Source organism: Oncorhynchus clarkii, chromosome 33, assembly GCF_045791955.1.
Source record: "Oncorhynchus clarkii lewisi isolate Uvic-CL-2024 chromosome 33, UVic_Ocla_1.0, whole genome shotgun sequence".
Taxonomy (NCBI): Eukaryota; Metazoa; Chordata; class Actinopteri; order Salmoniformes; family Salmonidae; genus Oncorhynchus; species Oncorhynchus clarkii.
In genome coordinates, this window is record NC_092179.1 from 3,239,894 (window position 1) to 3,266,321 (window position 26,428).

The 26,428-nt window shown below is 40.2% G+C and overlaps 1 protein-coding gene across 1 annotated transcript; it reads right to left on the reverse strand.

Moving 5' to 3' along the window:
- Nucleotides 1-226: 226 nt before the first annotated feature.
- LOC139393176 (vitronectin b) lies at nucleotides 227-26,428 on the reverse strand. The gene is made up of 9 exons (XM_071141583.1): nucleotides 26,185-26,428; nucleotides 25,713-25,829; nucleotides 25,143-25,415; nucleotides 14,085-14,224; nucleotides 13,403-13,559; nucleotides 1,986-2,141; nucleotides 1,606-1,846; nucleotides 1,157-1,263; nucleotides 227-602 (listed from the first exon to the last, which is right to left on the reverse strand). Exons 1-9 carry the CDS (start codon nucleotides 26,240-26,242, stop codon nucleotides 442-444), a joined length of 1,410 nt encoding a protein of 469 aa, XP_070997684.1. The 5' UTR covers nucleotides 26,243-26,428; the 3' UTR covers nucleotides 227-441.

Sequence of the window (26,428 nt, forward strand, 5' to 3'; positions counted from 1 at the left end):
CAACCGGCCATGATTCGGAGTCCCATAGGGCGGCACACAATTGGCCCAGGGTCGTCCGGCTTAAGGTTTGGCCGGAGTAGGCCATCGTTGTAAATAGGAATTTGCTCTTAATTAATTAACTGACTTACCTAGTTAAAGGTTAAAACATTCTTAAAAAAAAAAATAGGGTGCCAAAAACTGATTAACCATATATTAGAAAAAGAGAGGACACAAGGCAACTCAAAGATACAAATCATGAATATTTTATTGAATCATGTCAACCTAAATAGACAGTGTAGACTGATGTATCAGGTTGACCATCTTCAGTCAATACAAACAATGCAAGAATGACTACTATAGTATGTTTTTCATCGTGCGCTACCATTATGATTAGATCATCTATATTGAACTTATGTAACTTTGTAATAAAAGTCATCATCAGCTTGTATTGTCTATTGCTTTTCATTTCTTTTCTGCCATTGGCTCGTAATGTCTGTCTATCTCTTCTCTGTCCGGGCCAGACTCCTGTTTGCAGCCCAGCCAGTACTTGGCAATGGATCGTGGGTAGGGAGGGCTGGCAAAGTCAATGTGTTTGGTCTGGAGATCCACCCTGTAGTATTTATCTGGTGGCAGAAAACAATCAAATAAACTGATGATCAGAACAAGAAGGTGTGTGTGTGTGTGTGTGTGTGTGTGTGTGTGTGTGTGTGTGTGTGTGTGTGTGTGTGTGTGTGTGTGTGTGTGTGTGTGTGTGTGTGTGTGTGTGTGTGTGTGTGAGAGAGAGACCTGGGTCCAAATATCTCAATTACTTTTATATCCATTTATTTTTTATTTTGAAAAACAAATAGTTGAATACTGGAATGTATTGGGAAATACGGTATTGGTATGTATTTGAAAATACTCACACTGTACTCTGCCTCACATGCATTTAACCCATGCATTTGAAAATAGTATTTGAAACAAGTATTTCAAAATATTTTCACATTTTGGGCTATTTATAGGAAACTATTTGAAAATACTTTTAAATACTTCCAATAGAGGTAGTTGATTCGGGCCACATACACATGTATTTGAACCCAGGTCTGGTGTGTGAGTGTGTATGTACGTTTGTGTGTGTGAGTTGGATGCCTATGTTTGTCTGTGTGCGTGTGTGCATGTGAAGTGTGTGTACTGTTACCTTTCTTGAAGAAGTAGACGTTCTGTACAGGCAGTGTCTTGTCGTGTGTAGTGTGTGTGGGGTTGTAGTCACTGTAGTCAGAGTCATATGTGAAGCCTCCTCCCATCCTATCACACACACACACACACACACACACACACACACACACACACACACACACTGTCGTCAGCTTAAAATCTCCCTTAAGGTTCATATCTTTACCCCTCACTAATGTGTGGACAACCAAACATCATCAAATCATCACGTATAGAGATATTAAGATAATTGGCCTTACAAAAGACTTGGTAAACAGCACTGAGTTGGGCAGGCTTTTATTCCAGCCCAGGTCTAACACACCAGATCAGGTGGACACAGTTGCTGCTGTGTTATACGAGTTAGTACAGTACCAGTCATCAGTGCTGGGATGGCACAAAAGCCTGCACTGCAATAGGCTAGAGTACTATACCTACCAGTCGTGGTCATCTAAAAAAAAATCCTCAAAGTACGCTGAGCGACTCTGTCTGGCCCTGCCTCTCTGACCCCGCCTCCTGTCCTTCCTCCACCTATTGGCTCGTCTCCTGGGGGTGGGGGATGGGGAGGGAGTGGGTTTAGGGCTGATGTAAAGACGGCCCACCATGGCAGCGTCTATGGGGGACTTGATCCCCACCCAGTCTTTATTGATGAACCGTGGGCCCTTTTTGTGGCCATGCACTGCAAAAAGAGACGGTAGGAGTTACTTTAAATTAGGAAGAGTTAAAGACACTTTGACAAACACACACGGACAAGCATGCATGCACACACGCACAGAGACACACGCGCACACACACACACACACACAGCTGGGTCTTACAGCCTTGGAAAAGCATTGTGAAAAGGTTCTCCCAGGTATCATCACAGTACAGGTCGGTGTAGCGCGTGAAGAGCACAGAGGGGGACGACTTAGTCAAGCGCACACACTCTTCGTGAGACGGCTGGTGCTTAAACTCATACTGGTAGTACTGGTCCCCTGTATAGGGAGAAAATAACGGTTATATCAATTCAAGTCTATTAAAGCAATTAAATTCATTTAGTTAAATAAAGGTTAAATAATAAATAAATACATGTAAATTGCAACCCAGAAATCCGGGAACATACCCAGTTCTGTGAATATAACATTATACAATGTTTATTTTACAGTGCCAAAAACATTCACCTGATGTTACAAAAGCATTCCAAGAAAATAACTTTTAAAGAACATAAAGTTTAAAAGTCTACCCCCTCCTTTTTCGAACATTCTGTTAAAAATCGCGCAACTTTTCAGCGTCCTGCTACTCATGCCAGGAATATAGTATATGCATATGATTAGTATGTGTGGATAGAAAACACTCTGAAGTTTCTAAAACTGGTTAAATCACGGCTGTGACTATAACAGATTGTTTGTTTCATCAAAAAACGCAAGAAAAACTGCTCTCTGAAAGCTAAAAATAATTTCCATAAGTCACTTTCATGGGTTGTTAAAAGGGCACAAAATTAATTATGGATCTGCATGCAATTCCTACAGATTCCACACGATGTCGCCATTGTCGTCATTTTCAAGGGACTTTTTTCTTGGTAAATCCAACTAACTGGATTCCATTTCTTCCGGTCTCCACCAGGATGTTTTGAATGTGCACATTGGCAGCCATTGATTTGAAAACGAGGAGCTATTGAATATACATCGCCCTGTAATCATTTTGATAGATTATAAACGTTTACTAATACCTAAAGTTGGATTACAAAAGTATTTCGAAGTGTTTTGTGAAAGTTTATCGTCGACTTTTTTAATTTTAAAAAATGACGCAGCGTTTAAAAACAATGTTTTTTTCTGAATGACACAGCTTCCATAGAAAGCTATTTTGGGTATATATGGACCGATTTAAACGAAAAAAAGACCCAATAGTGATGTTTATGGGGCATATAGGAGTGCCAAGAAAGAAGCTCGTCAAAGGTAATGAATGTTTTATATTTTATTTCTGCGTTTTGTGTAGCGCCGGCTAAGCTATATCTTTGTTTACATCGCATTCAGGCATTTTGGGGTGTTGCATGCTATCAGATAATAGCTTCTCATGCTTTCGCCGAAAAGCATTTTAAAAATCTGACTTGTTGGCTAGGTTCACAACGAGTGTAGCTTTAATTCAATACCCTGCATGTGAATTTTGATGAAGGTTTGAGTTTTAACGAGTACATTTAGCATTTAGCGTAGCGCATTTGCATTTCCAGGTGTCTACTTGAGACATCTGCGTCTCAAGTAGGAGCAAGTTAACACATTTATTTAGGTTGTGGTAACATTATGGGAACATGACAAGAGATATGTTCCCAAAACACAAAACCTGTTCACTTGAGCCGATCATAACAAGGTTTTTATTAGGGTGCAAAAATGAGGGTGGTTCCCAGAACATTTAATTAGGTTGTGGGAACAGTGTGGGTACATTACAAGAGATAGGTTCCCAAAACACAAAATATGCTCAGTTGTGATGACATTCATACAATGTTTAATCTAGGTTGCACAGGAAATTCCTTTAATGCCTGGTCTACATTATTTAAAGGTTTCCAGAAAATCATGACAGAAATATACAGCATGACGGAAATATAATGGCAAGTTTTTGAACTACCAGTAATTTTTTTGAGAAGATATCATTTATAAAGCGTTCTATGCATTTGAACAACAGCATAAATACACCTATATCTGCTGCACATGCTGCCACTGTTTTGAACAGATTAGATTATACTATTTAAAAAAAAATGTATTTCACCTTTATTTAACCAGGTAAGCTAGTTGAGAACAAGTTCTCATTTGCAACTGCGACCTGGCCAAGTTAAAGCGTAGCAATTCGACACATACAACAACACAGAGTTACACATGGAATAAACAAAACATACAGTCAATAATACAGTAGAACAAAAGAAAACAAAAAGTATATATACAGTGAGTGCAAATGAGGTAAGTTAAGGAAATAAATAGGCCATGGTGGCGAAGTAATTACAATATAGCAATTAAACACTGGAATGGTAGATCGGCAGAAGATGAATGTGCAGGTAGAGATACTGGGGTGCAAGGAGCAAAATAAATAAATACCAGTATGGGGATGAGGTAGGTAGATAGATGGGCTGTTTACAGATAGGCTAAGTACAGGTGCAGTGATCTGTAAACTGCTCTGATAGCTGGTGCTTAAAGCTAGTGAGGGAGATGTGAGTCTCCAGTTTCCGAGATTTTTGCAATTCGTTCCAGTCATGGGCAGCAGAGAACTGGAAGGAAAGACGACCAAAGGAGGAATTGGCTTTGGGGGTGACCAGTGAGATATACCTGCTGGAGCGCGTGCTATGAGTGGGTGCTGCTATGGTGACCAGTGAGCTGAGATAAGGCGGGGCTTTACCTAGCAGAGACTTGTTGATAACCTGTAGCCAGTGGGTTTGGCGACGAGTATGAAGCGAGGGCCAACCAACGAGAACATGGGGCTTTGGTGACAAAATGGATGGCACTGTGATAGACTGCATCCAATTTGTTGAGTAGAGTGTTGAAGGCTATTTTATAGATGACATCACCGAAGTCGAGGATCGGTAGGATGGTCAGTTTTACGAGGGTATGTTTGGCAGCATGAGTGAAGGATGCTTTGTTGCGATATAGGAAGCCGATTCTAGATTTAATTTTGGATTGGAGATGCTTAATGTGAGTCTGGAAGGAGAGTTTACAGTCTAACCAGACACCCAGGTATTTGTAGTTGTCCACGTATTCTAAGTCAGAGCCGTCCAGAGTAGTGATGCTGGACAGGCGAGCAGGTGCGGGCAGCGGTCGATTGAAAAGCATGCATTTAGTTTTACTTGCGTTTAAGAGCAGTTGGAGGTCACGGAAGGAGAGTTGTATGGCATTGAAGCTCGTCTGGAGGTTAGTTAACACAGTGTCCAAGGAGGGGCCAGAAGTATACAGAATGGTGTCGTCTGCGTAGAGGTGGATCAGAGAATCACCAGCAGCAAGAGCAACACCATTGATGTATACAGAAAAGAGAGTCGCCCTGAGAATTGAACCCTGTGGCACACCCATAGAGACTGTCAAAGGTCCAGACAACAGGCCCTCCGATTTGACACACTGAACTCTATCAGAGAAGTAGTTGGTAAACGAGGCAATCAGGCGAGGCAATCATTTGAGAAACCAAGGCTGTCGAGTCTGCCAATAAGAATGTTGTGATTGACAGAGTCGAAAGCCTTGGCCAAGTCGATGAATACGGCTGCACAGAAATGTCTCTTATCGATGGCGGTTATGATGTTGTTTAGAACCTTGAGCGTGGCTGAGGTGCACCTATGACCAGCTCTGAAACCAGATTGCATAGCGGAGAAGGTATGGTGGGATTCGAAATGGTCAGTAAACTGTTTTTTAACTTGGCTTTCAAAGACCTTAGAAAGACAGGGTAGGATAGATATAGGTCTGTAGCAGTTTGGGTCTAGAGTGTCACCCCCTTTGAAGAGGGGGATGACCGCGGCAGCTTTCCAATCTTTGGGAATCTCAGACGATACGAAAGAGAGGTTGAACAGGCTAGTAATAGGGGTTGCAACAATTTCTGCAGATCATTTTAGAGAGAGAGGGTCCAGATTGTCTAGCCCGGCTGATTTGTAGGGGTCCAGATTTTGCAGCTCTTTCAGAACATTGGCTATCTGGATTTGGGTAAAGGAGAAATGGTGGGGGCTTTGGCGGGTTGCTGTGAAGGGTGCCGGGCAGTTGACATTTAGAATGAGCAGCCATCTCATGAACGAAGGAGTGCACCAAGGAGAACTCAACAGGCATGCAGATGCAATAAGTGAAAATACAATCTAAATGAGATAGCTAATATAATGTCACAAAGCATGATGCGCTAGCCAGTTAACTTTCATTCTGAAATATCTTCATATTTCCGAGTTAGTAAGACATTCATTTAGATAGACTTGAAACTGGCACTGGAACTAACTAGCGAGCAAGCTACCAGGTAGATAACTGGTTAATTTGACCCCAAAAATTGACCAAATTATTTCTCAATAATTCTCAAAATACAGTAGCTGGCTAATTCATTTGATCATGCTTTTTGATACACCAGGTTTTATGCTTTTTTTAGTCCTGGATTGCAGGAAGTGATTTACTGGACTGTTCGCACTACCCTCTGTAGTGCCTTGCGGTCGGAGTCCGAGCAGTTGCCATACCAGGCAGTGATGCAACCAGTGAGGATGCTCTCGATGGTGTAGCTGTATAACCTTTTGAGGACCTGAGGACCCATGCCAAATCTTTTCAGTCTCCTGAGGGGGAATAGGTGTTGTTGTGCCCTCTTCACGACTGTCATGGTGTGCTTGGATCATGTTAGTTTGTTGGTGATGCGGACACCAAGGAACCTGAAGCTCTCAACCTACTCCACTGCAGCAATGTCGATGAGAATGGGGGCGTGATCGGTCCTCTTTTTCCTATAGTCCACAATCATCTCTTTTGTCTTGATCACGTTGAGAGAGAGGTTGTTGTCCTTCCACCACACGGTCAGGTCTTTGACCTCCTCCCTATAGGCTGTCTCGTCATTGTCAGTGATCAGGCCTACCGCTGTTGTGTCATCGGCAAATTTAATGATGGTGTTGGAGTTGTGCCTGGCAGGACAGGAGGGGACTGAGCACGCACCCCTGAGGGACCCTTGTGTTGAGGATCAGCGTGGCAGATGTGTTGTTACCTACCCTCACCACCTGGGGGCAGCCCATCAGGAAGTCCAGGATCAAGTGCAGAGGGAGGTGTTTAGTCCCAGGGTCCTTAGCTTATTGATGAGCTTTGAGGGCACTATGGTGTTGAACGCTGAGCTGTCGTCAATGAATAACATTCTCACATAGGTGTTCCTTTTGTCCATGTGGGAAAGGGCAGTGTGGAGTGCAATAGAGATTGCATCATCTGTGGATCTTTTCGGTTGGTATGCAAATTTGAGTTTTTCTAGGGTGTCTGGGATGATGGTGTGGATGTGAGCCATGACCAGCCTTTCAAAGCACTTCATGGCTACAGACGTAGTATTGGATATAAATTATTCTAAAGTTTCCAAAACTGTCAAAATATTGTCTGTGAGTATAACAGAACTGATATTGCAGGCGAAACCCTGAGGAAAATCAAAACAGGAAGTGGCTTCTATTTTGAAAACTCCATGTTCCATAGCATCCCTTTGCTAGATTTAAAGGGATATCACTTCCTCAAGGTGTCAACAGTCTTCAGACATAGTTTCAGGCTTTTATTTAGAACAATGAGCCAGAACGATAACATCGCGTCAAGTGGTTACATGAGTTTTGCTCGCGCAACAGAGTTTGGATAGTTATTGCTTTTCCCTCTCCTACTGTGAAAGACATTTGCAGTTGATATATTATCGATTGTATATTTTAAAAACAACCTGAGGATTGATTGTAAAAAACGTTTGACATGTTTCTGTGGACATTATGGAAGCTATTTGGAATTGTTGTCGTGACCGCTCTTTCCTGTGGATTTCTGAACATAATGTGACAAACAAACGGAGGTATTTTGGATATAAAAATAATCTTTATGGAACAAAAGGAACATTTGTTGTGTAACTGGGAGTCTCGTGAGAGAAAACATCCGAAGATCATCAAAGGTAAACTATTAATTTGATTGCTTTTCTGATTTTCGTGACAAAGCTTCCTGATGCTAAGTGTACTTAATGTTTTGTTGTGCGATCGATAAACTTACACAAACGCTTGGATTGCTTTTGCCGTAAAGCATAATTTCTAAATCTGACACAACAGGTGGATTAACAAAAGGCTAAACTGTGTTTTCCTATATTGCACTTGTGATTTCATGAATATAAATATTTGTAGTAATATTTATTGAATGTAGCGCTATGCTATTCAGCGGTTGTTGATGACACTTATCCCGATAGGGGGATTGCAGCCATAACAAGTTAAAACATGTTGGTATTACAGACTTGAAAATGTCAGTGAATACACTTGCCAGTTGGTCAATGCATGCTCGCAGTACACGTCCTGGTAATCCGTCTGGCCCTGCGGCCTTGTGAATGTTGACATGTTTAACACCTTAGTGTTTCTCCACCGTATGTACAACCAGAACCAGCGCCTTGTGTTGGGCACTTACTGTGCAAATTTATAATTTGGAGATCCGCCACAAAAAGGATTCTGCTAATGTATTGGCAGATGCTTTGTCTCGTGTTTCAAAATGTATGATTTTTGTATGTCTCGTTATGTTGCCTTTGCTCATTGAACTTGTTTGTATTCGTTGTAAATACTTTGGTCGCAATCCTTATAGGGTTGCTCTTTTAAGGGTGGGAGTGTTATGGATACATGTATCCTGTGTGTATTTGTTTTCTCTCCTTCTGGCCTAGTCACAGGTGGCAGTCATCAGTTGCCAATCTGAAGACACCTTTTCCCTTACCCAATCACAATCACAATCAGTTGTCTCTTGGGCTATCTCTTTTGTTTTTGCGCCTACATCTCACATTGTCCGCTATCATGTGAGTATGTATTGCTGTGGTGTATGGCTGTTTGTTTGTTGGTGGGAAAAGGGGATACCAAGTCAAGTCACCCTTGGGCATACATTACCCGTAGGAAAACTTTGTCTAAGTACCCAAGTTAGAACTGGGCGGACCACCCACTGTATTTTATTGGTAAGTTAGCTAGCTGTTCTTTACCCAGTAAGACTAGCTTAGGGACTTTTTCCCATTACACCCCATTACCGTGTGTTTGAAATAAACCTAAAGTGTTTGACGGTAGGTTTAGGTTGTCTGTGAATTTCTTTTCGTTCTCACTATTCCTTTTCACTGTTATTATTTGCATGAGATATCTCGTCTCGTTTCCACCCCCCCTAGACTGCAAGGCCAAAGGGGTTCATAATATAATTAAACAAAAAAACAATCGGCTCGGGTCTGCCTTCTTCTCCGGTGCCATCTCCTTCTACTCTTGTTGGATGTAGTTTATTGGTTTATCAGGTCACACGCACCCATTATTTATTTATAAGTTAATTACAATAAGGTTTTTGCTTTAGCGCCATCTGTAACTGACAGAGGAGTTCCAGTCTCACGTAAGCCGTCTGGTGCAACAGACTCATTGGGAGGGTGACTAGAGCAGTCCCAGAAGTTCTGACTGAGCACATATTTGAGCGCCCCAGGACGGTCCATTTACTTTGTGCTGTTAAAGTGCATTCAGAAAGTATTCAGACCCCTTGACTTTATCACATTTTGTTACGTTACTTATTCTAAAATGGATTAAATGTTTTTTCTTCTTTTTTATAGATGTGCAACAATTTCTAAAAACCTGTTTTCACTTTGTCATAATTCCATGTAAATTGATGAGGAAAAAATGAATTTGATCTATTTTGGAATAAGGCTGCAACATCACAAAATGTGGAAAAGGGGAAAGGGTCTGAATACTTTATGAATGCACTGTATGTAGCCTTAGAAATAAGTTTAATGAAATAAATAACTTCCAAGCATCAGATAACATTCATATATGTCACTCACCACCTGGATTCAGTCTTATGTAGCAACATTTGAAAAATGTGTTTTTTACAATGAATAAAAGTAGAGACTCAAAATTGTATATCATACACTGCATTTGAGGAACAACGGGAAAGTAATTCTGCTTTGAAAGTTGATCAGCTTGTAAACTCACTTTTGAAAAAATGGCCTTTGAATGTTTTGGTATCTATTGAAGAGCTCTTCTTGGTCTACACCCATTCAGTATCGTTCACACTCTCTTAAGCTTTAGCCCCACCCATCTTGTTTCACTCTCGGAGTGCACACTTGACGCTCTGACCGATAATTTGTTTACCTATGGATAACATGAAAACAGACTAACCAGCTCTGCTGGCAACAATTTAATTATGATTTTTTGCAGACATTTACTGACACTGGGCATATTCAACCGGTGTTGTACATGCGTCACATAACGTTAGCTAACGAGCCAGCCAGCTAGTGTTAGCTAGTTAAATAACAATGAACACAGTGCCAACAATGCCACAGTGCTGGGAGCTAACCAACCAGGTTCAATGTCAGCTAGCTAACATTAGCCTCTAACTAGAAAAGCAAACGGCTCTGGGATATGAATAATAACGTCAGTAAGGGATCCAGCCAACTAACATACTGACTCATTTCTAGCCACTTTAATAATGAAAAATTGATGTAATAAATGTATCACTAGCCACTTTAAACAATGCCACTTTATATAATGTTTACATACCCTACATTACTCATCTCATATGTATATACTGTACTCTATACCATCTACTGCAACTTGCCCATGCCGTTCGGCTATCGCTCATTCATATATTTTTTATGTACATATTCTTATTAATTCCTTTAGACTTGTTTGTATAAGGTAGTTGTTGTGAAATTGTTAGGTTAGATTACTTGTTAGATATTACTACATGGTCAGAACTAGAAGCACAAGCATTTCTCTACACTTGCATTAACATCTGCGAACCATGTGTATGTGACAAATAACATTTGATTTGATTTAGATAACAGCACACTTGAGCTTGAAATGAAACCACTTTGTCAAAACTAAAAATGTGTAATATCTGAAAATGTAGCTAGCTAACGCTAGACTGCATGATGGACTCGTCTCCCTGTCAGGAATGCCATACCATGGTTGCCCTTAGTTTGAGGATGTAATCCGGAGACAGGTGTTTTCTCCATCTCATTAGCTCTAATTCCACTGATTTCAAAACTTGATCCTCCAGAAAGTGGAGAGCAACACTCATGCAGCTAAACTACACAATTGTCACGTTCGTCATATCGAGGAGACCAAGGCGCAGCGTGATTGGAATACATTCTTATTTTATTTAACGAAGAACACTTAAAAAAACTAACAAAACAAACGTGATGCTATAAACAACTAGAGCTGACTTACAACTACACATAGACAATAACCCACAAAACCAAAATGGAAATGGCAACCTAAATAGGATCCCCAATCAGAGGCAACGATAAACAGCTCTCTCTGATTGGGAATCATTTCAGGCCACCATAGACCTACCTTTACCTAGACAATACCAAAACCCCATTGATATACAAAACCCCTAGACAAGACAAAACACACATACCGCCCTCGTCACACCCTGACCTAACCAAAATTATAAAGAAAACAAAGATAACTAAGGTCAGAGCGTGAAAACAATACATGTAAAAAAAGACGTGTTCAACAGGATTACCAACACAGACTGACAAGCTCAAATAGAGAGAAGCCCTCTATATGGCAGACCAATCCGAACTCATTTCTCGGCATGTCCAACCCACTCATTATCTCAGCCAATCATGGCAAGTGGGAAGGTTGTTTTTCCTTTTTCTGTGGTTTAACCATCAAGGCTCGTAATTTAACAATTGTATTTGTATTTACAGATGACATACAAGTTTGTTACTAAGGCACATGAAAGTTCATATGTTCGAGAAGGCATTTCTGCCAAAAAAAATGCATTATGATAAAAAATATATTTTCTACGTTCAAATGGATCTCCTGTGAAGTTGTGACTTGCAACATATGCCTAGTTTCCTGAATCGTGTCACATATTAGCCATTTCTCAGACTCACTTAAATAATTAATTTGATGATACAGCAGTACCAATACAAGGATATAACATCTATAGAAGAGACAGGAATGCTTATGGGGTAGGTGTTGCTGTTTACACAATCGTTTAAAATTTCAGAGTCACTTAGAAATGTCCTTGTTTTTGAAAGAAAAGCACATTTTTTTGTCCATTAAAATAACATACAATTGATCAGAACTACACTGTAGACACTGTTAATGTTGTAAATTAATATTGTAGCTGTAAACGGCAGATATTTAATGGAAAATCTACATAGGCGTAACCGAGGCCCATTATCAGCAACCATCACTCCATAGATTAGGGCCTAATTAATTTATTTCAATTGACTGATTCCATTATATGAAATGTAACTCAGTAAAATCTTAGAAATTGTTGCATGTTGCATTTATATTTTTGGTCAGTATATAAGGTTGTATTACTTCATTGTTTATAACAGGAACATAAACTATGTATAGCTTCAAAATATATAAAAAAGCTGTATGCCTATGTACTGAACATTTAAAGAACAGATTAAATGTGTTCTATATGTATTAGGCTAGGTCACTTGTAGGGATAAGGAGCAGTTTCACGGACACATATTACACCTAGGAAGGTTTTGTGCACCCTGATAGAAACCTTATCTGAATGTCAGAACAACTGCACAGTTTTAGTGTTTTAGTAACCTCTTAGGTAATCTTGTGTCTTACCACACAATGCTTCCACAAACTAATGAAACATTCTCTGAACATTTAGAGAACAGATTAAATGTGTTCTAGGAACATTCTTGTGACAGCAGGTGAATTTACTTTGCACCGTAAAATATTTTAGAATCATCTGCAAAACTGGATATTTGTGGTTTTTGGGAACATATATTTTGTGCCCACAATTTTACAACCAGATTGTTCCCACAACCTAATGAAACATTCTGGGAACCTTTAATGAACAGACTAAATGTGTTATAGGAACATCAGGCGAATGTTTTATACAAACATGTTATAATCATAATCACAACAGGACAGTTTTTGTGTTATGAGAATTTTTATTAATTTATTTTATTTATTCAACCCTTATTTTACCAGGTCAATTTTACCAGGTAAGTTGACTGAGAACATGTTCTCATTCACAGCAACGACCTGGGGAATAGTTACAGTGGAGAGGAGGAGTGATGAATGAGCCAATTGGAAGCAGGGGATGATTAGGTGGCCATAATGGTATGAGGGAATATAGACAGGACACCGGAGCAAACACCCCTACTTTTACGATAAGTGCCATGGGCTCTTTAGTAACCATAGGGCCAGGACACCCGATTAACATCCCATCCGAAAGACAACACCCTACACAGGGCAATGTCCCCAATCACTGCCCTGTGGCATTTGGATATACAGTATTACATCATATTACATTATTTATTTATTTTTTGACCAGAGGAAAGAGTGCCTCCTACTGGCCCTCCAAATCCACTTTGCCGCAACCTAACAAAAGTTCTGGGAACTTTCACAGAACCATTTTTGGTTTTCTGGGAAGTCAGTTCAAGTTAAGTGATTAATCCCCTCAAGGGTTTCATCACAGTACACTATGTTTCAGGTGTTTCACACATTACCAGTATTCTGCCCATTGGGCCCACATTGGTTGAATCAACATTGTTTCCTCGTCATTTCAGTTGAACTAATGTGGACAAGACCTTGAATTGACGTTTGTGCCAAGTGCGTGTATGTTACCTTTGAAGAAGTAGACCTTCTCTTTGCCATGGTGACCGGGTGCTGGTATGGCGAAGGCAGCGTCAACGTCAGTTGGAACCTTCTCAAACCCTACAGAGATGTCCCGAGGGTAATCGGCATCCAGAACATCGTCCTCAAAACGCCAATACTTATTTCCCTGAGAGGAGACATGCGAAAGCAAAGCAAAGCAATGAATCAAACTAAATAGTCAACATTAGTTTCATAGGCCATATTTTCCTGTTAATTTGGGATTGATTCCAGCAGACAACAGCTCAAGTTTAGACCAATGTTTCCCAAACCTCTCCTTCAGCCAGCCCAGTTATTTGTTCTTAATTCCAGAACTAGCATTGCTGATTCAACTAATGTAGGGGTTGATGATGATGTGACCATTTGAATCAGCTGTGCTAGTTCTGGAATACATCAAAGCAGTAGACTGGCTGGGGGTACATGAGGAAAGGTTTGGGAAGCACTGCTTAACACTACTTTTGAGATGTGAAAACGTCTGACATACTTTTGACTTTGGGATGAACTATCCCTTTAACAGGGCGCTGTGTCAGTGTTGTGAGTGGTGAGGAAAGGCGATAGCTTAAAGATGCAAGACACTGTATTAGTGTTGTTAGTGGTGGGGAAGATGTAGGATACTATGGCAGTGTTGTGAGTGGTGGGAAAGTTGGTAGCCTACTTTGAAGATGTAGGTCTTGCCCTGGCAGTTGATGCGAGTAAAGGCAGCATCTATAGGTCCTCTGATGCCCCACTTGTCGTAGATCAGTTTGGGGTAACCGGGGACAACCGCCCTCTCATCGAGCTCAAAGAAATAATCACCTGTAGGAGACAGCATGTTTGTTCTCACCAGGACAGGGAGACAGAACAAGTCATAGAGAAGAAAGAATGGAGAGAGAGAGAGAGGGAGAGAGGGAAAGAAAGTGAAACAGAGAAGCAGTGAAAATGTAGACATAAAGAAGAAGATAGTGTAGGAGCCAATTTTTCATGTTTTGTGTTCTATTAATTTCATCCTCATACCTCCCTGTCCTTACCTGTTGTGCACCTGGCTGCTCCCCCTTGATTTAGATTTGTCTGCTTTAGTTATACTGTATATGGCTGCCAGGCGATTGTGTGGGTGGGAACTAGTGTACCTGGGAGCACAGACAATTTTCAACCATGCTCTTTTTGTTTGATTCTGGATTATTGAAAAGAAGGTATTCTTTCGGTTCTTTCAAATTATCCTCAGGTCCCTAGTAGTAAGTGTCATTAATGACTTTTGGGGTATTTGCCACTGAATTCAAGTTTAACATTTTGAGATGGATGGACCCAACTGGACACGGTTACCACAGTGAGTAACAGAGACAAAGAATGGATGTGCAGAGGTATCTGCCGAAACAATCGCTGTCTAAACCAAATAAGTTGTTGATTGTTTGCCTCTCAGAGGGATCACTGCTGTGTATGTAATTGTGGATTTGGTTTTGATTATGGGCAGTTCTCACCAAAATTGGCACCTGTGCTTGACAACGTTACATTCCAAAAGATCAGTGGTGTGTATTCATGGGTGCCAAGGGAAGCCAGGCTTCCACCAAAAGTTCACCAATAAGGAAATCTATCTTTTATCTCTCTGTGTTTCATAATTTTCCTTAAATTCACAAGAAGCTGAATGTATCTCACCGGAGAAAGCATCCGAGCGAGTGTTGGCCATCTATCTGTTACTGTCTGATCAAAAAGAGTATGACATTGTTGCCGCCTGCAGCATTGAATGCAATGGAAACCAGAGAGGCGTCCCTTGATAAAAAAATATATAAAATAATAGCCAATCAGCGTTGGGCTAAACTGAGTGAGATCAAATGTGAATGGTCCTTTTGCACCAAAACAAAAAGTGTCAAGAAAAGCCCGTTTGGACTGGCTTCACACCAATTACAAGCCAAACGTCATTTACAGAATGAACTTGAATTGTTCCATCTCGTTGTGTCGTTGTCCTCCGGTGGCTAGCTAACTAACTAAAATCGTCCCTTTGTAAGTTATTTTATACATGTTTCTGCCACCATGTCTAATAACCGAAAAGAGCTTCTAGATATCAGGACAGCAATTACCCACCCCATACTGGAGGAATTATTTTTCTTCAACAAGTCGGACGATAAAGGATTTACTTCACATGCCCGGCAAGGCCCTTATCTCTTATCTCTTAGTTGGAGACAGAGGTATCATGGACGAAGATCTGGGTGCCTTGGTAGGATCCGTCACCAAGAGGGTAATCTACCTTTACCATTGGTCCTATCAGCCAATGTACAACCAATTGTTAAGAAAATTGACAAACTATGATCACGTATATCCTACCAACTAGACATTAAAAAATGTAAAATCTTATGTTCACCGAGTCGTGGAAGAACAAAATCATGAATAACATACAGCTGGCGGGTTATATGTTTTTCTGGCAGGATAGAACAGCGGCCTCCGGTAAACAACTGCTGGTGCACGAAATCTAAGGAAGTCTCAAGGTTTTGCTCGCCTGAGGTAGTATCTCATGATAAGCTGTAGACCACACTAATTACCAAGATAGTTTCGCTCTGTATTTTTCGTAGCTGTCTACATACCACAACAAACCGATGCTGGCACTAAGACAGCACTCAATTAACTGTATACGGCCATAAGTAAACAGGAAAACGCTCGTCCAGAGACGGCGCTCCTAGTGGCCAGGGACTTTAATGCAGGAAAACTCAGCATGTTAAATGTGTAACCAGATGGGGAAAAATCCTCTAGACCACCTTTACTCCACCCACAGAGATGCATACAAAGCTCTCCCCGTCCTCCATTTGGTAAATCTGACCGTAATTATATCCTCCTGATTCCTGCTTAAAAGCAAAAACTAAAGCAGGAAGCACCAGTGACTCAGTCAAGAAGAAAGAGGTCAGATGAAGCAGATGCTAAGCTACATGACTGTTTTGCTTGCACAAATCAAATCAAATTTATTTATATAGCCCTTCGTACATCAGCTGATATCTCAAAGTGCTGTACAGAAACCCAGCCTAAAACCCCAAACAGCAAGCAATGCAGGTGTAGAAGCACAGACTGGAATATGTTCCCGGATTCCTCCGATGGCATTGAGGAGTACACAAACATGGATTACAGGCAACATCGCACTGAGCTAATGGGTAGAGCTGCCGCTTTCAAGGAGTGGGACTCTAACCCGGAAGCTTATAAGAAATTCTGCTATGCGCTCTGATGAACTATCAAAAAGGCAAAGCGTCAATACAGGACTAAGATCGAATCGTACTACACCGGCTCCGATGCATGTCGCGTGTGGTTGGTCTTGCAAACTATTACAGACTACAAAGGGAAGCACAGCCAACTATAGCCCAGTGACACGAGGCTACCAGGCGAGCTGGCAAGTAACACTGAAGCATGCATGAGAGCATCAGCTGTTCCAGACGACTGTGTGATCACACTCTCCGTAGCCGTTGTGAGTAAGACCTTTCAACAGGTCAACATTCACAAGGCCGCCGGGCCAGATGGATTAACAGGACGTGTACTCCGAGCATGCGCTGACCAACTGGCAAGTGTCTTCACTGACATTTTCAACCTCTATTTGTCCAAGTCCATAATACCAACATATTTCAAACAGACCACCATGGTCCATGTGCCCAAGACCACTAAGGTAACCTGCCTAAATGACTAACTATCCAAACAACTAAGACAGTCGTGAAGAGGGCACAACAAAGCCTATTCCCCCTCAGGAGATTGAAAAGATTTGGCATGGGTCCTCAGATTTGGCATGGGTCCTACAGCTACACCATTAACCTTTTGTAACTAGGGGGCAGTATTTTCATTTTTGGATAAAAAAGTTCCCGTTTTAAACAAGATATTTTGTTACGAAAAGATGCTCGACTATGCATATAATTGACAGCTTTGGATAGAAAACACTCTGACGTTTCCAAAACTGCAAAGATATTGTCTGTGAGTGCAACAGAACTGATGTTACAGGCGAAACCCAGATAAAAATCCAATCAGGAAGTGCCGCATTTTTTGAAACCGCCTCATGCCAATGACTCCTTATATGGCTGTGAATGAGCTACGTATTCCCCAAGGTGTCTACAGCATTGTGACGTCTTTTTACGCATTTATGTTGAAGAATGGCCGTAAGGGACCACATTTAGCAAGTGGTCACATGATGGCTAACGCAGAAAATCTTTCGTAAAGTACACAAGTAGCCATTTTTCCAATCGCTTCTTATGAGAAACCAATTGTCCCGACGGATATATTATCGAATTGTTATGTGAAAAACACCTTGAGGATTGATTCTAAACAACGTTTGCCATGTTTCTGTCGATATTATGGAGCTAATTTGGGAAAAAAGTTTGGCGTTGTAGTGACCGCATTTTCCGGTCGATTTCTCAGCCAAATGTGACGAACAAACGGGAGCTATTTCGCCTACAAAAATAATATTTTGGGAAAAAAGGAACTTTGGTTATCTAACTGGGAGTCTCATGAGTGAAAACATCCGAAGCTCATCAAAGGTAAACGATTTAATTTGATTGCTTTTCTGATTTCCGTGACCAAGTTACCTGCTGCCAGCTGGACAAAATGCTATGCTAGGCTATCGATAAACTTACACAAATGCTTGTCTAGCTTTGGCTGTAAAGCATATTTTGAAAATCTGAGATGACAGGGTGATTAACAAAAGAATAAGCTGTGTTTCACTATATTTCACTTGTGATTTCATTAATATGAATATTTTCTAGTAATATTTATTGTCCGTTGCGTTATGCTAATTAGTGTCAGTCGATGATTACGCTCCCTCATGCGGGCGGGATGGGGCGTCAATAGAACCTCTTGCAACTAGCCATCCCGGATCCGGGAGAATTGTCATCAACTGCCACTAATTAGCATAACGCAACGGACAATAAATATTACTAGAAAATATTCATATTAATGAAATCACAAGTGAAATATAGTGAAACACAGCTCAGCCTTTTGTTAATCACCCTGTCATCTCAGATTTTGAAATTATGCTTTACAGCCAAAGCAAGACAAGCATTTGTGTAAGTTTATCGATAGCCTAGCATAGCATTATGTCCAGCTAGCAGCAGGAAGCTTGGTCACGAAAATCAGAAAATCAATCAAATTAACCGTTTACCTTTGATGATCTTCGGATGTTTTCACTGACGAGACTCCCAGTTAGACAGCAAATGTTAATTTTGTATCATAAAGATAATTTTTGTAGCCAAAAATAGCTCCGTTAGTTCTTCACGTTTGGCTGAGAAAACAACCGGAAATTGCGGTCACGATAGCTCTGAAAAAATATTCCAAATTAGATCCATAATATCGACAGAAACATGGCAAACGTTTTTTTATAAACAATCCTCAAGGTGTTTTTCAAATATCTATTCGACAATATATTACGCACAAACCACTCTGAGAGCTACCAGCTGACCACTGACGCAATGTTGTCGCTCACGTTCATTTTTCAAAATAAAAGCCTGAAACTATGTATTGTAGAACTAGGGAAGCCACATTAGGGAAGCCATAGAAAAAGGAATCTGGTTGATATCCCTTTCACTGCTCAATAAGGACGCATAGGAACGCAGATGTTTCTAAAAAGGGTCACTTCCTGATTGGATTTTTCTCAGGCTTCCGCCTGCAATATCAGTTCTGTTATACTCAGACAATATTTTTACAGTTTTGGAAACTTTAGAGTGTTTTCTATCCTAAGCTGTCAATTATATGCATATTCTATTATCATGTGTACTGTTTGATAGAGGCGCAAGACCAGAAAGCATGCTTGAGTTTGTTGTCTTCCTGTATTGAACACAGATCATCCCGTCTTCAATTTTATCGATTATTTACGTTTTAAAATACCTAAAGTTGTATTACAAAAGTAGTTTGAAATGTTTTGGCAAAGTTTACAGGTAACCTTTGAGATATTTTGTAGTGACGTTGGTCAAGTTGGAACCAGTGTTTTTCTGGATCAAACGCGCCAAATAAATGGACATTTTGGATATATTTGGATGGAATTAATCGAACAAAAGGACCAATTGTGATGTTTATAGGACATATTGGAGTGCCAACAAAAGAAGCTCGTCAAAGGTAATGCATGTTTTATATTTTATTTCAGAGTTTTGTGTAGCGCCTGCAGGGTTGAAATATGCTACTCTCTCATTGTTTACTGTTGTGCTATCATCAGATAATAGCATCTTATGCTTTCGCCAAAAATCCTTTTTGAAATCTGACATGTTGGCTGGATTCACAACGAGTGTAGCTTTAATTTGGTATCTTACATGTGTGATTTAAAGTTAAAATGTTTCCGTTATAATGTCTTTAATGATATTACCAAACAACAAATGGTTTGACATGATTATCGTTTGGAGCCCCACCAACCATTTCCCACATTATTTATGTTAGAAATATTATTTCAATGTACAACCTTTTGATGTCACAGTACTGAAAAATCTCTCCGTTGTATCAAATTGATTTTTTTTACTTTAATTTCTGCAGAGTGAGAAAGAGAGTTCCTACAAGGTATTTACGACTGTCATTAAACTGGCAAACTTTCCCCACTTCCCCCCTTCCTCTCTGGTGATTTCCAATGAAACTCCAAAACTCCAATGATTTGGAGAAACTCCAAAGTGGAGAAACTCCAAAGTTTCTCTTCCCTTCTGAATTGGCTGATGTATTTTATAAATTAATCTTCAAATAATAGACATTTAACCTGTTTGGCGCAGGCGTGCAGCAAGCGACCCACCTCGACAAAATCCAGTGAAATTGCAGAGCGCCAAATTCTAAATACAGAAATAGTCATAATAAACATTCATAAAAATGCAAGTTATACATCGGCTTGAAGATTTATTTTTTTGTTAATCCATCTGCTTTGTCAGATTTCAAAAAGGCTTTACGACGAAAGCATGCCATGCGATTATCTGAGGACAGCACCCCGCTTACAAAAGCATACACACATTTTCCAACCAAGTAGAGGAGTCACGAAAGTCAGAAATTGTGATAAAATTAATCACTTACCTTTGAAGATCTTCATCTGGTTGCAGTCACAAGAGTCCCAGCTACACAATAAATGTTTGTTTTGTTCGATAAAGTCCCTCTTTATATCCCAAAAACTCAGTTTTGTTCAGTAATCCACTGGCTCAAAGGCGGTCAAAACACGAATACATCTTAATAGTACCGGTACAGTTCGTCGAAACATGTCAAACGATGTTTATAATTAATCCACAGGTTATCAATTGTCTAAATAATTGATAGTATTTCAACCGGACAACAGCATATTCAATAGAAAGGAAAAAGTACGAAGGGCGTGCGCAAACCAGCACTGTATGCTTCTTCAGTCCCCTGACAGAAAGGTCTCATTCTTCATTTTTCAGAAAACAAGTCTGAAGCAATGTCTAAAGACTGTTGGCATCTAGTGGAAGCCATAGGAACTACAATCTGGGTCCTAACCCATTAGATTTCCCTCAGGTTTTCGCCTGCCATATCAGTTCTGTTATACTCACAGCTATTATTTTAACAGTTTTGGAAACTTTAGTGTTTTCTATCCAAATCTATTATATGCATATCCTAGCTTCTGGGCCTGAGTAAAAGGCAGTTTACTTTGGGAACGTCATTCATCCGAATTTCCGAATACTGCCCCGTCACTAAAAAGTTAATAAGTGTGAAGCATAAAGTGAATGGCCAACAGAAATTGTTGATAAATATTAAGAGGTAACTTTGTTAGGGTAGACTAAAATTAAAACAATGCCTTCCAATACGGAGAAAGTTATGTTTGTTTTGTTATGTTTTTAAAGCCAAACATTGTTTGAGAGTTAGCCGTGTGTGTTCGCAGTAGAGATTGAGAATGTCTACCTATTTGGTAGAAGGGTCCTAGTTGAGGGAACAGATATGAAGGCTAGTGAAAGTAACAAAGTGACTGGTGGTTATTAGTGGCTTTCAGATGACACTCTAATAATGCAATATCTTAGTAATTTGAAGAGTAAATGTTTCACATGAGGAACAGTGGGATTGAGCATTGGGACTGATATTAAATTAGAGGCCTCCATCTGGTGTTTGGGTTAGAGATACGTTTCCTGTGGAACAATAGATAGCCACCAGTATTCACTGAACTCAAACAGGATGTAAGGGACACAGTGGGGACATTTGGGACAGAGGTATGAAGAATTTAATAAGAGATGTTTTGGATAATTCTATAGTTTGGGTAACACCAGTGATTTAAGTAAGAAGGTAATGTCATCTAAAACAATAATCTCTGTCATTACATGGAACTGTGTCCTAAATTGAAGTAAATCTAGGTCCTAGCAGATTAGTTAAACAACAGGTTTCATATTTGGACTAGTTAATGTCCCAGGGACAGTTAGTACAGAACTGTATGTCAATGCAACTGGTCAAAATATGAAGATTACAAAAGAGGGGCTCTGGGATTGTTTACTTTAGAAAGTGCCTATTCAGCTTTACGGGACACCATATCATCTGATGTGTCTGAAGTGTAATTCTCTATACGTATGGTTTTATCAAGACTTCCTGCCCAAGATGCAATACATTCAATTAAGATTAAGAACTTTTAGGACTGATTAAGATGTGCAAACTAAGTACATGTTTATTCTCTTTCTTCCAGGACTGATGGAATGTCTACTACCAAGTTGTTTTGGACATGTTTATCAATGACCTCTCCCTTCAAAAGGCTTCCTGATGAAAAGATGCGCATTAAAGAGCACAAAAATGAAATGTTATGAAGTATCTATTGTCCGAGTTTTGGTTGCACACATGTACATTGTCTTGATAATAAATGTACTGAAAAACCCAAATGTAAACCTGATACACAACATTTTTTGTAATGTTTGAAATAGCTTTAAATAATGTCTGAGGTACAGGGAAAGAAACACTCACTTAATATGGGTTGACTGACCTCTGATCTGACTTTCTGGTGAGGCCTGACCACCCTTACTAGAAAGGCTAAGAATATTTGGTGACACTTAGATGTAATATGGAAACACTAATAATTAGGAAGAAGGTTATAATTTAGCAATAGTCCTATGTGTGATTCGGACAATGAGAAGGACAGAGAGAGAGTGCTGCTTCTGAATGAGGGACACCTGTCTCTGGTCTATTTTACTATTATCAATTATTTTCTTCAAGAAGAGAGATATAATTCTAATTTGATTTGTTAATTTTTTACTTAACAGGCAGTGTTTTTTTTGGGGGGGGGGGGGACGATGTGAGTCATGTGCCCAAAGGGGGAATTACCAGTGAGCATGGAGAGCGATCCCGTCCACACTGCTCTCATGCCGCTCGTGTACTGGTAGGAAAATGGACAAGACATAATGGACAGTAAAGGACAGTGGTGGCTCAGGTAAAATTGGAAATTATCAAGGGCCATCCACTTTCAACATGTGTGCCATTGGGAGGATGAACTGTAAAACTATCTGAAGAAGAAAATTAAGATGCCAGAAGAATGAATGCCATGAAGGAAGGGGGTGGTCAACTGTGCCCGTAATTGATTTAGGCTTGTCCGTGAACAATTTTTTTGCAGTAACATGTTGTTTGTGGAGGTCTGCACACTGTGAAATGTATAGTAATTTAGACTACAAATGCATTGAGATACCAATCTGTCATTACCACAAATGGGGGGCGTGATGAGAAAAATGACTGCTAGAAATATAAGATGTATATACTGTTTGTCAATGTAAATGTACATTCTGCCTGTATTGGTGTGTGTTAAGTTGAGCGTTTTAAAATTCAGGTGAGAGAACCAACGTGAAGCACTAAGGACTGTCATTCGAAATTTAGTTTGGATAATTTATCAGTAGTTCTAATTATGAATTGGAAAGGCAAGGCTTCTAGAGACAGAGCGATGCTCCTAAAATGTGAGGATAGCCACTAGACTGTAGCTTGGGCTAACCTTGTCCCAATCTCATTCTTATCAAGGTTGGTCTGAAACTGTTATGTGTTCTCTCTCTTCCATGTGAAGTCAATGTGGTTTCTAGGTCGTGTGGAACATGTGAGTGATCATTGATCCAGATAAGGGATTGTTAGAAACTGACACATTTTTTACAACTGACTAATTGACTTAAGCTAGTTTTTAGTATGTTTATAACTATGTAAGTGAGGCAATTAATGTGTTATGGGTTAGATGGAATGATTTATGTGCAAATGTGTTTGTGGCCTGAGGCAAACTAGAAGGAGCCCTGAGTAAAAGGGACCAATGCCGGCCCTGAGTAGAGGCCCAGAAGTAGATGGTCATTGTGGAATGAGTGTCCTGCTGGGCCCTGGTTGGGTCCGGTTAAGTGGTGAACTTCACTATAGCATTAATAAGAAAACATGCCTTTTAAGACTACGACCAACAATGTGCCCTAGACCAAATTCTGGAGATCTAGAGATGAAGAGAAAATTGGCAATGCTAAACAGAGAGGATCTTGACTATGTTTTGGAAGGTCTAGGGGTCACTTGTGCAATCATTGCCAATGAATGTTTTACTTTTGTCCCAGATCACTCTTCTAATATGACTCCTCTTGCCGAATACATTGGCACTTTTCTAAGAATAATTCCTAATAAATAGGGTTCTGGCGGTCACAAAATTTTGTCAGCCGGTGATTGTTAAGCAAAAAAACGGTCAGTCTTTAATATAAACACATATAGCATCTTCTGGCTTCCACACATAGCCGTCAAGCTACTGATGCAGACCTTTGGAACATCTACATTTTAAAGAGTCTATTAAATCCATGTAATATAGCTTAAACCTTCACAAAAAAATACATTATGTATTTTAGACACATCTAAAAAAGCATGATATGAAGAAAATGTAGTATATTTCAGAAGAACAGAATAGCATACTCTGAGTGGTCCTTTTGTTATTAAGTCCTGATCTGGCTATCGTGAGATATTGGTCGGTCACATGCATGAACCAAACGTTAATGATGAATTAATTTAGAATGATGAATAAGATAAATCATGCCCATGTAACGCGTCTGTAAGCAGTTTATAAGAGATCTAACGGGACTTCCCTGATAGTACACATCTGTCAGGAGCTCTATGGTGCATCAAGTTTGTTGGAACCTTTCCAGTTAACTATTAATAAACAATTATTCATTTAAGATTGACTGAGTGTCCGTGTGTCGTTACTACCCAGCATGAATCTGCTGGCAGCTAACCAACCAGGTTCAATGTTAGCTAGCTATACAAATAATGGGATACAAATAATGTCATACACGTAATGCTAGCTAGGGAGCCAGCCAGCTAATGTTAGCTAGCTAGCTAACAGTACACTTTAGCTTAAGACATGTAGCTAGCTAGGTAAACAATGAATGTAACTAGGTAAACAATGTGTAAGATCACACACTTAATGTTAGCTAACAAGTCAGCCAGCTAACGTTAGCTAGTTAAACAACAATGAACAGTACCAAATCATGTCGTTACTACTCTGCATGAATTGGCTGGGAGCTAACCAACCAGGTTCAATGTTAGCTAGCTATGCTTTATTTGGGCTCCCTGGACATTTATGAAAATGTAATTTTTTTGAGACATTTTGAATGTTTTTTGTTCTATTCATAGCATACCTATACCTAATTAGGAGCACAGGCAATTTTCAACTGTGCTCTTTTTATTTGATTTCGGATTATTGAAAAGAATGAAAATAAATTGACTAAACGTATTCTTGGACTCATATTTTTTACTGGATTGCGGGTGTTGGAATTATCCCCAGGTCACTAGTCAATGGCATCAAGAACTTTTCTGGTGTTTGCCCTTACACATTCCCCCTCACCTCTGAAGGCGTAGATGGATCCGTTCTTGAGCTGGAGGAAGGCGTCGAAGGGCTTCCCGCTGCAGGGCACTGCCTCTGGGTCAGGGGGGAGGGTGGGGGTATGGGTGGTGGTGGTCGGGGCCAGGGTGGTGGTGGGGACAGCAGTTGTGTTCATAACTGGAGGAATGTTTGTGGTCTCTGGGTCAACCATGGTCCCAGAGTTGGTGTTAACTGCTGTAGTGGGGGTGTTCACTACATCGTCCTCTGGGGCATCAAATGTGTCACCGCGGGAAACTGAGGAGAGAATGCCACAGATTTATATTAGAAACTTTATATGGACAGTGGTTTGATTCTATGTGGCATTTTTTTACTTGATCAAACTTCATTAAACTAACCCTGATTGTGTCCAAAATGGCATCCTATACCCTTTATAGTCCACTACTTTTGACTTCGGGCCCGAAGTAGTCAAAAGTAGTGCTCTAGAAATTAAATAGGGTGCCATTTCAGACACATCCGTTATAAATATGATATACATAAGATCATAATTTCCAGGGAGCCATAATATCATGAGAAGCAGAGCATCTTTCTTACTCTTCCTAGGGCAGGCACTGTCAAAATCCATGCAGCAGCTGCTGTAGTAGCGACACATGGAGTCACACTGGCACTTGGTCATGGGGTTGAAGCTGTGACAGCGACCCACACACGACTCTGCACAGGAGGGATGACCCAAAAACAGTGGTTACCTTAGAACAACTTTCTGATACAGCAATGTAGGCTAGTGATTGAAGGGACATTGACAAGTAGTGGTCATCATACATAGTAGCTACAGACGTTGTTTTTATATAAAAGATATTCAACTGTAGTTACTCAGTCTTTTAACTTAGTGTGACCACACATATTTTTTGAACAGACGAAGCTGGGCTTGAAGTATGGTTACTGGGCAAGCACATTAAGTAACTAACCAAAGCAGTAGGCTACCAATAGCTGAATTATACAAACATTTGGCAGCACACAGGTAGAGTAATGGACATTAATTAATTTAATTAAAAATGTTTTAACTTACCCTCTGCAGCAAACGCAGAGGCCAGCGCGAGTGCCAGCAGAACAACTGACAACTTCATTCTGTCTCACTCAGCAGGAGACCACACAAACCGGAGAGCAGTAGAAACTGGTGCTCCTCTGTCAAGTGGAAATGTGAAAATACACAAAACGAAGGGTTGCAAATCCAGAGTCAGTAGGTACGTAACTCTAGTCTACGGTTTCCTGTTGTAATTTGCTTGGTAAACAAACCCAAGTCAATTTCACAT